We start from the raw sequence: 17,310 nt of genomic DNA, 5'->3' as shown, positions 1-17,310 counted from the left end.
CTCCGCCGCCCCGGGGCGGGGGGGGGGGGTGGGTGGGTGGTGAGGCGGAACCGGCGGCTCCCCCCCGCTCCCCCGCCCCGCCGAGGGGGCGGCACACGGCGCCGGTGGCGGGGTCGCTGTCCCCCGGCGGGGGGGGGGGGGGGGGGCGGCCTCCCCCTCCTCCTTTTCCCGTGGCTGGTGCTGGGTGGGCGGCCATGTTGGGCACGGGGATTATTTTTCTCTCTCTTTCTTAGCCGCCACAATACGCGGAGGGTGGGTTTTGCCTCACTTCTCTGGAGAAATGCCCTTTTCGCCCCTTTTTGGGGGGAGAGTTCACGGTGGGGGGAGTCTCAGCCCAGCCCGTGGGAGGGCGAGAGACCCCCTCCTTGGCCTGCGCTTTCTCCACCTTCGCAGAGCGGTTCCCCCTCTCCATCGCCGCCGAGGCCGGGGGCAGCCGGGCCCGCCAACCTGCCCCCCTTCCCCGGGCGGGGGGCTCTGCCCGCTTGCTGCTCCCCTCCATGGCATCCCCTGGTGACAGGAAAGGGCTCCTCACCTCGCCGGGCTCCCTGTGCCCCCACTGGAAGGGGCTCTTCCCAAGCACGGCCGAGGAGGTGGAGAGGGGAAACTGTTCTTTTTATTTGTTTCCCCGAGCTCGCAGGCCCTCTCCCTGCGCCGCCCCGGCCCCTTACACTGACAAGAAGTCTTGGATCGCTCGCTGCCCTTGGTTGGCGCTTTCTCCCCGGTAAGCGGCAGGCTCCGACGTACCTGCTGGCCTGCCCCACTGCTGGGGCAGGAATTCAGATCAGCGGGTCCTTCTGGAGAAGGACTGGGATCCCTGAAGGACTTTATGCAGAATACCCCGAGGCTGATCCTTCTGGCTACAGATATTAAAAATTAGATGTTTGGTATCATCAAGGCGTTTGCCCTGGTCCTCGCTCTGGTCCCGCTCATCTCAGTGTCTGGGGAACCCGGGCTGCTGCGTTAGGGCATCCCCGTGCTCTGCTTCTTCCCTTGGCTGGGATGCGACATCAAGCATGTGTGGAGCTGAAGGAGAGGCATGGATCCTGCTGCCCAACACCCTTGCGGAAAGCACGCAACACACGACAACACACACAGCTTTATTTTTATTAACTTGGCAGCAGTTGCAGCTGTCACCAAGACACACCAAATGGGGCAGGAGTGAGTGATCAAAAGTGGGGGTAGAGGATAGAGGGGAATCTGTTGCTTCTTTTGGGAAATGCTTTGCAAGGATATAGGAATTATGCATCTTCCCTACTCTGGTTCTCCATCTCATAGCTTCAGGTTGCCGCAGTTGTTAATTTTTATCCTTGAACGTGAAGCCAAGCTTACTGCGTGCGCATCTTTTTCTCAATTGTATTATTATTAGGGTGCATAAGGCTTGTCCTGCAGGGCTGCCCGCCCAGGGACCTTGCTCTCCGTCGTCGCTTTAAGCTCTGTCTGGGTGCGGGGTTCTGCAAATGTTCCTTACAGTTGGTCTTGCGCTCATGGATGTATACGGTTACCTTGTTTGTGTGCACCATCCCCACAGCTGCTTAGATACTGTCAGAGAGCCTCCAACTGTCCTCGTGCCGGTAGCCCAGCATCCACACTGACGGCAGCGGAGTGCTCCATGCTGGTTCCTCACAGAAGAGGAGTTTCTCAGTGGAGGAACACAGCTACGGAGACGCTCTTGGCCTCTAGAAGCTTCAAGGTAGTCCCGTGCTCACAGAATGCGCCAAAAGTGTTAAAAGCCAGTCAGCGGAGACAAATAATCAGAAAGCGGTTTGTTTTCATCGCTCTGCAGTTCAAACTTTAAGGTAGATAACAATCATTATAATTGAGTGTGTAATAATACATTTTAATTAGTAGGCATCACACACTTCAAAGCCTTTAATGAAACATATAGGACTTTAAATGATAGCATTCGTAGGAAATGTAATATGCCTTCTGAAATTGTTTCAGTACCCAGCAAAGTCAAGTCAACCACATCAGTCAACAGAAAGTAAATTTACCTTGGCCTGAAGGATGGAACTGTTGAACTCTGGCATTCGGCTTGCGCAGCGCCTTTCACCTCCCCAGTTCTTTCGGAGGTGTTGCTCGTGATGAATAGCCATGTAAACAGTAATGAAAACATCGTCCAACGTGTCTTTTCATCACTTAGATTATATCAGTTTTAGGCTCTGCCAGTTAGTCATTAAAAGCCACTGAGGAGCATTATCTTTTTTAGGAAAGGGATTGCAGCATGTCTTGACAGCAGAAACCTTTATTGTAGGATTCATTTGCATTTAATGTAACCTCGTCGGGTTTCTAGGTTCTTAAAAAGTTGGGATACGTTCCCTGCCGTTAAGTACACATCATCGAAAGTAAGTGAGAAAATAAGTAATGAGAAAGCAATTCTGTTGAGGCTGGGTGTTCGTCTGGGGAAGATGTAATGGAGAGAAGAAGTGGTCATTCCACAGGAGAACTTGGACAAGAGAAGTTGATTTATGCATTAATTTCTGTCCTAAAGCGTGCATTGTATCATCTCCTCGAGTTTATTTGTAGGTCTCTTAAAGACAGACCCTTGATCTTATGTTTGAGATTTTCTTTTCTGCACTGTCAGGAGGGGAGGAGGTTGTTTTATAGCAAGCGGTGAAGAAAATTTAAGGGTCAATTAATTATTAATATGTATTTTTGGAAAGGATTGGGGTATTGTATTAACTGTGCTGCAGTTAAATCTACGATGGCAAACCTAGGCAAGCATAAAAGCTGACAAACCTTTGGCAAGAAGGATGAAGAAAGTTTGTATGCTTGGTGCTAAAACTGTGATCTGGGATGTAGTTTGTGCACAACCGGTGCAGTCCGTTGTGGGGTGGAACAGCCACGTCCCTTGTTTCGGTGAGTCGGTGGATGCCGTTTGCCCGTAACCCGATGGCCAGCCCCTGACCCTCCTCTCTGGGAGCTGTGGCAGATCCATCGCAGGGACTCGCTCTTTGTTCTGGGCCGCTTTGTGCCAGCTCTGTCCTGCCAGGGGGTGGCATCCGTGAAGGAGGTGGCAGCGAGAAGGTACAGGAGCCACCTTTGTGCTAAAATGTGTTAGTCGTAGGCTTTTGGAAGGTGCGAGGCCCGTCCTTAAAGTTCATAAACTATTTCCTCAGCTTTCATTCTGTCCTTCATCACTAATAGTCACCAGTGAGCATGGGTTCCCCGGGGGAGTCAGTTGGGACTTTATTCTTTAAAAAAGAAAAAACACTCCTAGCACGTTAAAACTATGCACTTGTCTGGGTTTGAGATAAAAAAAAAACCCACTTTCTTTTCAGTGATTTTGACTTTTCAGTTAAGTCTCCTCTAACTAACCGCACTCTGAAATTTGCGCGGTGTTTTCCAGGCCGTGCCCGTTCCCAGCGTGATAAGGGCTGGTGTTTGTGGCTCGCGCCGGGGGATGCTATCGGAGAGGCTCCTGCTTGTGCTTCTTCCCACAGCAGCCAAGGTCAGGGCGCTGTGCTGGGTGCCCCCGGCGGGGTCCCACCTGCGGGAGGTGACCCAGGGCTGCCCAGCGGGGTGTCCCTCCCGGCCGCAGCGCGCGTAGTGTGAAGCCGAGGGATCGGAGGCGTCGGACTCTTCCCTCAGTGGCCGAGGAAGACGCTGCCTGTTTGTCTGCCTTTGATCCCGAGCCGTGCGTTCCCAAATTCAGATCCCGTCCCGGTGCCTGCTGGTGATGGGATTGTTATTCGGCGAGCTTGAGAGTGGTTTTGTATATATTTGTGTGTATTTCGGTATTTTCTTATTAATATTATCTTTTTTTCTTATTGTTAATATTTCATTATAGCTGGTTTAAGTGGGTTTTTTTTCAGCCCATAAGCGCCTCTCCCTTATTCTCTCTCTTCTCCCCCTCTGGGAAGGGCGAGGGGCTCATAGACAGCATCCGTTGTGACCAGCCCAGCCTGAACCTGTACCGCCCTAATACTTGGACTGGTTCTCGCTGCGTATTCGCTTGGGTTTTTCCGTTGTAAATTCACGCGAAGATGCATATTGTCTTTTGAAAGTGTGAATAAAACTTTAAATCAGGATTTGCGAAGGCTTGGGGGTTACCTTTTGGGGTTAGGGTATCCGTTATTTAAAATGACTTAACTTGCGACCCGGTTTGTGATGGGCAGCGTGTAAACGTCGTTGCACCTGGAGTTCGCCCCTCTCCAGAGAAAGGGGAACAGGCAGCTCTGGGGAGCGAGAGGTGGGAGCAGAGGTTCCTGGCTCCTCCGCTGCTCTCATAACTTCCCGCATTTGATCCGAGGGAGGCTGATGGATTCCTCCTGCTGCGTTTCCAGCAGTAAAGTATGTGGCTGTATTCGTACCTCCGTAGGTAACATCACCTTGGAGGGAGGTTGTTGTGAAATTATGGGTAACGGTCTCTGTTCCTTGGGGATAATAGGCTCTGTCCCTCCTCTCTGTTCTGTCTTTAAACAAAATTCAGCTTTTGGCTTTACCAAGTCACCTGTGTCATGGAGTGCGTATTTATTTCTGACCTGCTCGGATGCCCTTAAGACTGATTGTGTTGCAGATGATTTCACCCAGTAGGCAGAAATTGGGCCACCAGCGGTGCCCTGACAAGTACTGATTTATTTATACTTTTTTTTTTTTTAATTAAAAGCCTTAGAAAGTGAAGCTTCTGTAGCAAGAATGGCGCATCCCATGATGTGGATTTTGAAGAACACTGTGAACGAGTCATTAATTTGAAGTCCTTTTTAAAAAGAAGCGTGTGTGTATATACAGCATATGTATGTCATAACTTGTTTGCTTTGTGTCAAATAATATCAAGCTGTGAATGAAACTGTAAATATATAACCACACATCTTTTCGAGATCACTTCGATGGGACCCAGCTGCCTTTTCCTGCAGCTGCCGTGTAAAACCTGCCATCCACAGGTGCGGTGGGTAATAGGAAACACTCGGGACCTGCTTCTCTCCGCTTGCATCACTGAGTCGGTGAAATTACTGAGTGAAAACTTGCGTTGCGGTAGCCGAGTCCTTTGTTTGCCCCCTCGTGTAGCTGGAGAAACTGGGCGAGGTGTTTATTTTGTTTATTGGGATGCTGTTGAAGACTGAAAGTGCCGGGGATCTTTTAAAGCAGAGCCCAATGTCTTGTCCCTTCTACCCGCTCGGTCATTTTCCCTTGAGAAAATACCGACTGTCTGTAGGGATTATAGCTGATGCCTTTCTAACTCTCGGAAAGTGGCCCGTTGATAAATAAATGCAGTTGGATCTTAGATTCCAAATTTGGTTGAAGTTGCAAGGGAGACTTATTTTTCCTCTTGCAGCGAGGCATGGGAGGAAAGGGCAGGATTTCTCCTGTGCTCGTGGCAGGATAATCTGTCTCGTTGTATGCAAATAAAACATCTTTATTGTTGGATTTCCCCTGGCAATGGTGAGCGCGTTGATCAGAGGATGTAATCAGGTGGCCGGCCTTTTAATGCAAGAGCTTAATGGCTGTTGGCTTTTTCCCCCCCTGTATGGCAACAATGAGTATGAGCCACGGCAGCTGACAAAAAAGAAAGGGTCTGCTGTGGCTCGCAGTTGTGCCCCTTCTTTCTGCAAGGCTAATCTATATCGGCTCTGCCCCTGGAGGTCTTCTCCCATTTTCCAGCTAAAGGGGAGAGAAAATACCTTCCCGGCTGAAAGGCTTTATTTCTTTGCAGCGCGTCTAGAACACTTTGTAATTATTATTGTGGGGGTTTTTTTGTCAATTTTTTTGGCATCCATATTTTGCAACCCAGCATCTGCCAACTGTGTGCTGGAAAGCTAAATGTAGAGTATTTATCATTGGGATTAATCATTTTATTGAGCAAAGGCTTCTTACATACAAAAATATTCAAGATCAAAGCTTTGAAAAACAAAGCTGTTACATTATAGAAGAGAGGAGACATTTTCTTAGTTCAGTTGATATGAACAGATGAAATACTATGCGCATAATGTAAGTTAGTGTCAAAAGAAGCTTGTAACTACAGTCTCTTTAGCATTTTGTCTTTGCATCTTTTGAATAATTATGAGGTGTTGAATAATATATTTTTTTACAGTGTGTGCAAAGACTTCCTCTGGAGTTCTAACCTTCCTGGGCAGACGTATGCGCATGCTTTAATTAATAGAGCAGGTTATTTATCCCGACTATTTATAGCCTGCCCATCACTACAGCGTTAGGGCCCTGTTCCTTGTCTGGCGGGAGTAATGTGATTCCAGACAAATAGTGACTGTTGTCAGCGGCGCTGGTTTCGCCGGCGAAGAGAAGCTTTGTCCTAGAAGCTTCACCGAGGATTTTTTTTCTAGATGTTTCTGTGAAGGAGGAATATTGAAAATCATAAATATGTAGTTATTGATCAGTTGCAGTGGTTATCCGCTCAGGATCTTAGTGTATTTCCCCTATGCAATTGTGCTTGGGTTTGCGAAGAGCTTGTAATTATAAAAAAGTTGATGTTAACAGGCAGAGAAAATAATATTTAAGGCTCTTTGATTCTTGCTTCCCCTGCTAAGCAGATCTCTAGCATGAACCTGTACTTCAGAGCTTCATTTCTTGGAATCTATTTTCTTACCATTTGTCATTCAGCAATTATTTTTGTTGTCTCTCCATTTTTTTCATTTTTTTTTTTTTTTTTTTAACAGAACAGGAGGAAGTTTGGGTTTCTGTTCAATGATGTGAACAAGGGCTGGGCACCGAGTTTGATTTCTAAGCCACTCACTGCTAGTAGAATCTCTGGCAAGTCGCTTAATTTCCCTGAACTCTGTTTCCCACCTTTGAGAAAAGGTTAATAAAATTTTTTACACGCTGCAGGTTTTATGTAAATGAAGAAGCTGGTAACGTCTTTGAAGCGTGCAGGTAACGGGTGCTGGGGAGAACGTGAGCTTTTTCATGCTTAATGTAATACACTTGGTTAATTGTATATTAGGATTATTACAATACTGTTTGGTTTTTTTAAATTTTTTTAAATATACTAATGTAATTTTATTTGACAAGCAAGAGACTTGATTTATTTATTTTTTTTAATCAGTTGGCTATTTTTTCTCCTTGATTACGAGGAATTTTACTAAGACTAGTTTGGGGCGTGTGTTTCTGCGAGAAGTTCAGTGGGCGCATTTAAACGACTACGGCTTTATACAACGTTTACGAGCAGGAATTGGGATGTGTTAAGTTGGGGTAATTCAGTTTATGTGCTATGTTTATTAGTAATGGTTTGTGTATTGAGCGAGATGGAGAGCCAGCCTTTCCAGCGGTTGATGGTAGAGGGACAGAATCGATTCTTCTTTGCTGTCACCCAGGTGGGAAACCAGCGTCCTGGTTTCAGCTGGGATGGAGTTAACATTCTTCCCAGTCGCTGCTGTGTTTTGGATTTAGCATGAGAATAGTATTGATAACAGATATTGTTTTAGTTGTTGCTAAGTAATGTTTGTGTTCAGTCAAGGACTTTTTCAGCTCCCTGTAGAAGCAGAGAGGGAGCGTGGACAGGACGAGCTGCCGCAGGAATATTCTGTACGACAGGCACTTGCCCGGTATAGAAATGGGGCTGGCTGGGGACAGGGATCCGCGATCACTGCTTGGGCCGGGCAGCTGATCTCCGGGTGGTGAGCGATTGCATGCACCGCTCTATTTTGTATATTCTTTTACCATTATTATTACTTTCTTTTTCCGTTACTGTTCTATTAAACTGTCTTTATCTCAACCCGTGAGGTTTTTAACTTGGAGCACGTACAGATATATACATCATTGTTGTATGATGTATGGGTTGTTCAGTCTGGAGAAAAGAAGGCTCTGAGGAGACCTTACAGTGGCCTACCAGGATCTGAAGGGGGGCTACAAGAAAGCTGGGGAGGGACTTTTTAGGATGTCGGGTCATGGTAGGACTAGAGGGAATGGGTTAACACTAGAGCTGGGTCGATTCAGACTGGACGTTAGGAAGAAGTTCTTCACCGTGAGGGTGGTGAGACACTGGCCCAGGTTGCCCAGAGAGGTGGTGGAAGCCCCATCCCTGGAAGTTTTTAAGGCCAGGCTGGACGGGGCTCTGAGCAACCTGATCTAGCGGGAGGTGTCCCTGCCCACGGCAGGGGGGTTGGAACCAGATGTTCTTTAAGGTCCCTTCCAACCCTGACAATCTGATGATTCTGTGATCATCAAGGTCCAGATTAGATGCGGTCCCAGGAGAAAATACTTGACTTTCACCGTGTTCTGCGTGCAGTGGTGCTCAGAACAGCAAACAAAGTGGGGGGGGTTGTAAATAGCGGAGCAGAAAGTAACACTGCCGATTAGAATAAGTGGTACACCCCCAGCGTATCTAACTGCCTTTGTTTCTGCTTCCCTGTGTCTCGCAGAGACGTAGCCGAAGTAGAAGTTTTAGAGATTGGTGGCAAGAACGAGACTTACTCATGAGGGGAGACAAAACGGGCTGGAATTGTCTGGTGTGGCCTTTCTCTAAATAAATACGGTAATGGTTAAGCGCAGTAACGAGCAGTGCAGAAAAGGTAAATGGGGTGCTTTACTCCGGAGATCAAGAGAATGTTCATTTGAGTTGACGGACACTAACTATGGATCTAATTGCAGAAAACCCCGTTGCTTTTTTTCTTTGAAGGAGTTCATACGTGTCTGTCGGATTCCCTGCCAGGGGAAGCTCGGGAGCCGTGCTGGGGCTGAAGGAGGGCTCGGCCAAGGATGCTCGCACGTCTGGGCACGCAGTTTTCACTCATTTAAACTTGGACATTCAATCTCTGTCATGTGCGTTGGCAGTAATCCTAGAATATTCAAAACCACGAACTGAACAAACCCCATGGTTCTTCCTTCTTTCAGTCACAGTTATTCCTTTATTTAAAGGTACTGGAGTTTTGGTGTGGTGACTCCTCAGGTCAAAGCCCTTAGGTTGGCTTTCTTTTGTAGGAGAGGCAGAACCGCTGCAATTTTAAGTCAAAATCAGGGATTTTCAGCACCAACTTCACAGATTTATCTGAAAAGAAAACACAGCCTATTCGAGTAGGATGTGAAGTCAGCTCTATAACCAGAGAAATAAGTAAGAACCTGAAAATATGCGACTGAATTTTTTTTTCCTTTGGAATACTGGGAAATAAAAACATTGCTCATACTTCTAGCATTAGAGTTTTTCTTGTAATGAGACTTTTGCTGCCTGACAAAACACAGTTTTCCAATGAAAGTTTCTCTTCTTTCCCCTTTGCAGGATGGCGGACACGGACCTTTTTATGGAATGTGAGGAGGAGGAGCTGGAGCCATGGCAGAAAATCAGTGATGTGATTGAAGATTCCGTTGTTGAGGATTATAATTCAGTTGATAAAACTGCTACAGGTAATGAACTATTTCAGTCTAGAATTATTCCTGTTATCGGTGTTAACATTTAAAGGGGAATGGCAGGGACTGGTTACGTCCTATCCAGTAAGTTCTCTTACGTGACAGCTAAACAGCCTGTGAGTGAGTAAGGTAGGAAATTTCAGTTTCTGTAGCTGTGAGCGGAGCTTTTGAGTGCTGGGCAGAGCCGAGGCGCTGCGTGGGGCCAGGTGTCCCCCGAGTACGTGGGTCAGGAGGCAGGAAACGGCTTTTATGCCTGTGTGAGAGAAGTGAGATTTTTGCAGGTGTTGGAAAGGGTGGGCTCTTTGAAAAACGAGAAGGAAACTCCGGCTGAGTTACTCGTGTTCTACAGCCAAAGTACTGGTCTCTTAAAAGTAGAGAATTGAACGTTTATGTAGAAGATGATGCGTTTTCTTTTACAGAGTGCTTTAGTAGGTATCAGCATGTGGCGGTGACTAACTTTTGATCCTTCTGGCAGTTTTGAAATGAGTGAGGAAATCAGGTATTCGATTGGTGAATTGTATTTCCCGTGACTTAATATATGTAGTCAAACTGGTGAGATTAAAACTAAGTTACTACTTGTTTCACCCAAGATTTGATACAGTAAGTTTCAGCTGGGTTTTCTTTGTGGTGTGTTTTTTTGTTTTATTTTTTTTTGCCTGTTCTATGATGATGGCAAGGTGTGTAACTCTGTTCAGAGTTTGCATCGAGCGTGCAGGTCAGAGTATGTTGTTGTCCACCAGTTGTCTCAAATTACGAGAAATTTGGACTCATAAAAAGCAATAATTGCCAGATTGGGAGGCCCGGTGTTTTTCAGATGCTATATTATTCACTTTGTAAAGATACAAAGATGGAACTTTCTGATTGTTGATCTCTTGGTATCGACGCAGTCAGTTGGGCCATTGTGCATGTACCGATCCTGTACAAATTAAACTTTGATGATTCGGGAGTAAATGAAAGATGACTACAGGAAGAAAACCTTTTATTCACTGCGCCTTTGGTTCTTGCCAAATGCTTGAGTCTGGTGCGTGGAAAAAAGAATTCTTCCCTGGTTATGCGTGTGGGTGAAGCAGACTGACACGTTTAGTAAGTTAGGCTTTTTGTTCAGCCATTTCCATCACTTTTTCTTAGTCAAGATGAAGCATAGACCAGCTTAATGTCTGGAATAGGGATGGGTCTACGTCTCGTCGTGAGCCGGGGATAACTAACGGTGGTGACTGAACGTGTCTCGCTGCGATGCTGCGCTCCGATGCCGGTGTGAGGTGCTGTGGCAGCGTTCCCGGCGGTCGGGGCTGCCAGCTCCTTGGCAGTAGCTGTTCCCCAGGACGCGTGGTTCACGGTCAGGGTGTTTGGGGGGGTACTCGGCACTCGGGGCTCTGGAAGGTGGGCTGGTATCTGAGGTGAGTGGATGAGGCCCTCTCCGCTCAGGGACTCGCGGCTTTGCTATGAAAGGGTTGTTGTACTTCATTTCAGAGATAGCTTAAGCAGTCTCGCTGCGTAACGGAAATATAAAGTGGGTTTAGGATTCTTCGGGATTAAGGAGCTGTAACAATAAGTTTGTCAAACTCACCTAAAAGTCATCGTATCATTTGTAGTAAAACTTAATCGGACACGCAAGTAATGAGGAAGATTCCATACATTATTTGAAACTGGTGTCTTTGTTGGGCAAAGTGTCTTGAACTCCGGATGTATTAGATATCGCTACATAATACACTTGTGATGAATATTTCATAGCTTTACTAATAAAAGTAATTTGAGACAGATGTTGTAAATCAATTGCAAGAAATTAATAAAGGCTTGGTGATATCACTGTGCTATAATTAGATTAACAGTAAAAAATAAAGAAAGAGTGTGGCTACTAAAAAAATAATCTGCTAAAAGCAATATATTTAACAGTAAAATATTTGTATACTCTTCTGATAAGTTCCAGTATGCCCCCGTAAGTTCTGCTGTCCAAGTGATTCCCAGATCCCATTAAAACTGGTGGATTTGTACAGGAACCTAATTTGGAGAGGCCTTTGTCACATGTTAAATTTGAAAGTATTGCGCAGATCACAGCAGTCTGAGAAACTTTCTTCTTTGTTCCTTTATTTATTCTTTGTTTGTTTGTCTCCAAAGGGCAAGCCATGGTAAGCTCTGGAAACTAACCCAGAGCTCCAGCACGGGACTTGAAAATGTTAGTTAGCTCTGTCAGCCTTGTGGAAACAAAAACGTTCAACATCAAAGCGTCCAACATCGCAGTTAGGGCCGTATGTTTGAGGGTGAGCGTGGCGGTGGGGGTTATATTTGTGTTTTTCTCATCCACTGGAATGGAAACAACCTCCGCATGGGGTGAGGAACGTGCCCTTGGTGATGCTGTGTGTCTGCTCCCCCTTGCGTGGCCTTTCTCCTCCGTCGATGGTAGGCTTCTAAATGCTCTGGGATGGATGCATTAGGTGAAAAAATACAGAAACGGGCTTGGTTGTGGGTATCTCCGGAGCGCTTGAGTGTTTCTGGTGGAGTAGGTTCTCCTCTGGATGGCCCGGGTGCAGCGGAGGATGGCTCGGCCCCTTCACTTCAGGACCAAGGCAAACAACACTTTTCAGCCTACAGCATGGCCTTTTCTTCCCATGGCATTGTATTCCTCGAGTCCCTGCCGGCTCCTATGACATGACTTTGACTTGCAGGGGAATCCTTTTCGGCTTGATGCCAGCGAGGATTTTGAGTGGCGAAGTGCCACGGGGACATCTGTCACCTCTTCGGTCCCTGCAGTCTCTGCTGTCCCAGTAACTGGGGGTCACATCCCAGTTTAGGTTGCGACTATGTGGAACGCTCACGAAATGAGCCGTGTCTGGAGTCATCCCAGCTTTCAGCAATCTGTTTTTTACGCTCATGGCTGTCGTCTTGCATTTTGTTTTACATTAATTAAAAAGACTTACAAGCCAGGGCTGAAAAAGATCCATTAAATCTCTCCATTCTCCCAGTGTAAGGTTTTGTTGGATTTTGGTGGAGTTTTTTTGTGTGTGTTTTTTTTGTTGTTTTTTTTTTTTTTTTCTCCAGGATGTGATTGACTTATGAGCCAGCCTGGAGACCTAAAATTCATCCTTTTCTTAAATAACAGCATCCATGTTGGTAATATCTAACTTTCAAGCTCATCCGTTAACGAACACGAGCTGGAGTTTCTCATGAGGTGTGTCGTACTCCTTCACACTGCTGCGCACAAACCACCAGCTCTCCTTTCGATGAAGAGAGGAGAAGCGCCTCCCGGACTGGGCAGAAATGACCCCGTCTCCAAAAATCAAGAAACAGGATTTCCGAATGAAAGCTGGAAATATCTTTTAGCTTATCTTTTTCCATCTTTCTGCTGGATCCAGATTTTCCCCTGCAGATTAGTTTTTAAATGCCTCAAATTACTGGGGCATAAAAGGAAAAAATACTGAAAGCTAAATATATTTGAAGTGACGCTCGGCCTAATTTTTTTTTTTTTTTTTACCTTAACTTCCTTTGATTGCTTTTAGCTCTACCTGTATCCCAGTCAAACCAGTTCTTTCTTATATTACAGATAGGTGCATAGCTGGCTGGTATAATGTATATGTCTGTCCGTTGCCACAGAGCCCTCGTATCCAAAAAAGCCCTGGTGGTGTTGACAAGAAAATGAGATGGGTGCCATCAGCCTGACAGCTCGATTCCTTTTTCATAATTCCACCATCAGATAACAACGTAACTTACATCCCTATAATTCTTTTCACCACAAGAATCGCAAAGTGCTTTTTTGTCCTGAAACTGTAGAAGAAAATACTGCACTTGCATGTAATAGGCAGCAAGCACGTGACGCTCTACGGTTAAGTTGGGTCAGGACGGGAGGTGAGAAAACTTAGTCCAGTTTAAATGACTGCCTGCGTCGGTACGAGGGGACTCACTCTGCGTACTGCCCTGTGATCCCTCTCTCCCCTAAACCCTCTGTAACACTTAGTTGAATTTTTCTCTCTTACGCTTGTTGACAAAAATGATGCGTGTGTGTTTCTGTCAAGCTCAGCTGGCCTGTCACCTGGGGAGGGCTGTTACGGCAGGGGCTTTTCTCTGCTGCCTGTGCGTCCCATGGCTTGAAGGATGTCTCTTGGAGCAGAGCTCGACCTGCTGTGCTTTCTGGAAATGGATTTGGAAAGCACAGGAGCCACCTGAAGTTGCTTCTCCTAAGAATGATGGAAGGCTCCTCAGATACCTACAAGTGTCTGTCCCCAGGCCCTGGTAATTCCTTATTTCTCAGGGACTGCCCTGGGGAGCTGACTCCACTTGATGCCCGAATCATCTGCCATGAAATCATTAACAGTGTGTCCCTGCGTGGCTCCATTCATTGGAGAACAAAGTCGTCAGGGAATTGTGTCATCCCTGGTTCATTAGTCTACCCGTCGTAAACCTGAGAGGACCTTTATTGATGCCCAAGTGTTGAATTCAGAGCCTGTGTGTATGGTAACCTCTAAATCGCCACGTGCTGACACCAGCTCTAAACCATTTATCACTGGTTTTGTTGTGGATGGTGTCAGCAGTTGAGCTTTGCCCTGATGGCCTCCTTAGCAATGGCGTGGTGTGCTCTACCTTTGAGGGCCTCATCTCTACGCTTCGGTTGTTCACGGTGCAGCGTAACGCGTTGGTGGGCTCAGCCCTAGCGTTCTTCTCTAGGAAGGTCACACTGTTGTGAAGTGCAGATCGTCCGTATGGGGGTTCTGGAGTGTCAGATTAAAGGGCTTTGTCAGTCCAACCTCCCCCATGAACACACAGGGCACATGCGTCAAGAGTGGCTTCTCCTTTAGAGGGGAGCGTCTCTGCTGTGCTTGGTTGGGAGAGGCGATAAAGAAACTCCTCTTCTACATGTCTACACTCTGCCTTCCTGGTAGCATACTGGAGGTCGAGGAGGAGTTGAAGAAGTGTAGGAAGAGGCCTAGGATTCACAAGGATCGCTGGACTAAATGGGCCGTTCGGGAGGCTTGCTTCATCAACTGATGTGTAGGTCTAAATCCTTCTTCTCCAAGAAGCAAATTAAGCCATTTCCAGTGAGCTGCTTGGAAAATCGTACACTTAAGAGGCAGGAAGAGAATAGAGAAGAACACAGTTTGTTCTTTCCCAGCAGCTGACTTCTGCCCTGGTCTCCTCATTCTCCCTAGATGAAGTAGTGAATCTATGCACATCTGTCTTGAGCTGTGAGTTTAAAGTGCTCCGGGACCTGTGGAAACCTTACAAACCTCCTTGGAAACAACCTAAGAGAAGTACCGCACGCTCTTGGACATGCTGCTGCAGAAGGCTTGTCATTCTCGCTTATGAAAGTCTACCAAAGCCTGGAAAAAAAAAAAAAAAAAAAATTTGGCATACAACTATGTCCATCCTGACCACACTGAAAAGAACCTGCAGTTTCTGGTAAGGAATTAAGAGTATTTCGATATGCTTCTGCTCTTGTTTTGCCTACTAACGATAGCATTTCAGGAGACAGCACCATGGCAGGGACCTGCCAAGTCCACACTGAGAGCAAAGAGTCAAAATCATTGGACTGATTCGACCAGAAGATCGTAGTCAACTGGTCTCTGCTTTAAAATGGACCTAAACCCAAAGTCGTCTTTTGTTTGTTAGGCTAGTGCAAGTCTTCCCAGGTTATTTGTAGAGGCCAAAGGAGTGCCAGGAGTTGGAAACCTGACTGTCACGCTCCGTTTGAGGCCGCGTGGTGGCCTCTGGACTAACCACGAGGTCATCGCAGCTTCAGTCTTCAGGATCCTCATGGAAGTTCCAGGGGCGATGTAAGACCCCTCATTTGCAGTCACAGACTTCCAGCGTTTGTCGAGGTCTCCACTCCTTGAAAGAACTGGGGATTGTGTGCCCCTCGTTAGCCAAGCGAGATCCTTGAGATGCTGAGGAGGAGAAAATGATCGGCTGGTGCTCTGGATTTGGGCCTTCATCAGATATTAGGTGGGACGTAAATGATGAGAATGTGATAGAACTATCCAGACATTTCTTTTTTTTCTTTCTCCTCAACTTCTCTGTCTCTTCTTTGATAATTGCCGCTTTTCTTTTTTTTTTTTTTTTTTTAATATTGTGAAGGGATTACCTCTCTGAATTTTTTTTTTTTTAAAGATTGCAAATCCAGGCTGTTTGTCTCGAGCTTTCATTCACTCCTTCCATCTTTCTCATGTCCCTCTTCCGAGAGCTCGCTTTATAAAACAGCGAAGCCTGGAAGCACGGCCGCTCTTTCTTTTGGGACTGGAGGCAGCGTGCACAGGGTTCAGACGCTGGTGGGTTTGTCCTCGTTGGTTTTGATCCTAAAGAAGAAATTGTCACGAAGGCTGGCAGCCTATCTCGGACCATCCAGGCATCTCCATCCTCTGCCTCGGGGTGAGGTTACGTTTGCTGACTGATGCTTTTGGATTGACGCTTTCCACGCTCTGGAAGTGGGAACTGGTGTCTCTTTTCCAGCAGCCCCCCCTGCTGTCTCAGGCGCTTGAAAAAGTGAGGCGAGATGCAGTTGTGTGCCTTGGATCGGAACCTTCCGAGGTGCCTTCCATCACCCGGCTGTTTCTGCCTCGTATCATCTGCTTGGAAACCCTCGGATCGTGCAGCCTGGGGGCTGGCAGCCAGGCAGCAGCCAGGCTGGTGGTGTAAGGCATCTTCCATTGAAAGAAGCCGCTTTGGCTGTGGGTCAGAACATTTTGGCACGCAGCGGGTCTTTTCCTGGATTTACACAGTTGCAAAGGAAACATTTGCTGTTCGGGTACAGCAGGCCTTTCCTCCAACATTGGCAGTTTCAGCACTGTTGGACCATTTTGTGGCCCTGAGACAACCTGGGCTTTCTGTCAGCCTCGTGTCATACCGTGGTGTAGAACTGCGGTGGGAAGATTCCTGGGGGGCTTCCAGTATCGCGCCTCCCTCTGCCGATTTGGAAGCCCTTTGCCCTCGAGACATGGATTATAGTAGTAGTTGTGGGATTGAGGAACTTATTTTTTTGCTTTTCGCTTCCCTGAACTGCATGTGGCTTCACCATCTCGTGAAGTTGTGACTGCTAACAGTCCGTGAGCACTGCTAGAGTTACCCGGTGCTTTCCATCACCTGCAGATGAAAAAGGTATCCTGTTGCTTTGTGAGCTGCTGACTGCACGGGGCAAGCTTTCTACGACGGTCTGCCTCGGTGATTTTGTTGCGGTAGGCTGCAAGAAGTTGTTAAAGAAAAGCAAACTTTGCTTCTTCTGGTGCCTTTTTTTCCTTCTAATGTTTTTCCCTGCACAGTTGCTCAAGGGCCTTCCACGATCTACAACCACCCCCCAGGAAAACCCACATTAATCAGCTTCTGGTCATCCCAGTTTGCCCCGGCCCAGCAGACGCTACCAGCGGTTGGCTGTGTCCTTCGGACCGGATCCCGTTTGTCCCACGTGTGCTCTCCGTTCTGCAAGCTCTCACTTGCCAACCAGAGCAGGGCTGCCAACATTTGCACAGAATGAGGAAATTCAAACCCAGGAATGTTGCCCAGTTGCTTCTGGGGGCTAATGTCGCACCAAAACAAAGATCAGGAGAGTCTCCCGACTGCTGCCAATGTTTGCTGGCACCCGAGACGGGGAAGGCATCAGAAGGAACAGAAGAAACGATGAGAGAGGAGGCTGTGAACAAACGTTCTGGTGAAAGATGGGATGAAATGGTCTACAACCACCAAGGCACTGGTTCAGAGAACACGGAACAAACCTTCATTACCGACAAACACTAACGATGCTCACCTTTGTCATCGTGCCCCTTCAGTGGCCGGTCTGCTGGAGGATGGACACAGTTCTCTGCTCCCACGCACGGCCTTAGCTCCAGCTGTGGATGAAGCCAAGAACTAACCATAAAGGTTGGCTGCTGCAGCTTCCATACACCCTCGGACAACACCAACTTCATCTCGCAGCCAGATGTCGTGTTTCCCACCGAAATCACTGCGCAGAGCGTGGGTGAGGGTCAGGGAGCAAATCAAACTGTGCAAGGAACGAGGTGATGTCTGTCCATGCCTGGCTCCTGCTCTGTAACTGATGGACGA

The 17,310-nt window shown here is 47.1% G+C and overlaps 1 protein-coding gene across 14 annotated transcripts in view; it reads left to right on the top strand.

Annotated features, from left to right (window-relative positions):
* POGZ (pogo transposable element derived with ZNF domain) overlaps positions 1-17,310 on the top strand; it is a 36,371-nt gene that overhangs the window by 678 nt on the left and 18,383 nt on the right. For 5 of the 14 annotated variants that reach the window (XM_054182478.1, XM_054182475.1, XM_054182474.1 and 2 more), the window contains exons 1-2: positions 8,559-8,709; positions 9,164-9,288. In XM_054182478.1, coding sequence (XP_054038453.1) covers positions 8,708-8,709; positions 9,164-9,288 — 127 coding nt within the window. In that variant the 5' untranslated portion in view covers positions 8,559-8,707. Of the gene's footprint in view, positions 1-159; positions 8,423-8,558; positions 8,806-9,159; positions 9,289-14,392; positions 14,680-17,310 lie in introns of those variants that run through there. The other 9 variants (XM_054182472.1, XM_054182470.1, XM_054182466.1 and 6 more) reach the window with 8 other exon arrangements.

Source organism: Rissa tridactyla, chromosome 23, assembly GCF_028500815.1.
Source record: "Rissa tridactyla isolate bRisTri1 chromosome 23, bRisTri1.patW.cur.20221130, whole genome shotgun sequence".
Lineage (NCBI taxonomy): Eukaryota > Metazoa > Chordata > Aves > Charadriiformes > Laridae > Rissa > Rissa tridactyla.
This window is presented reverse-complemented; position numbering and strand designations above follow the sequence as displayed.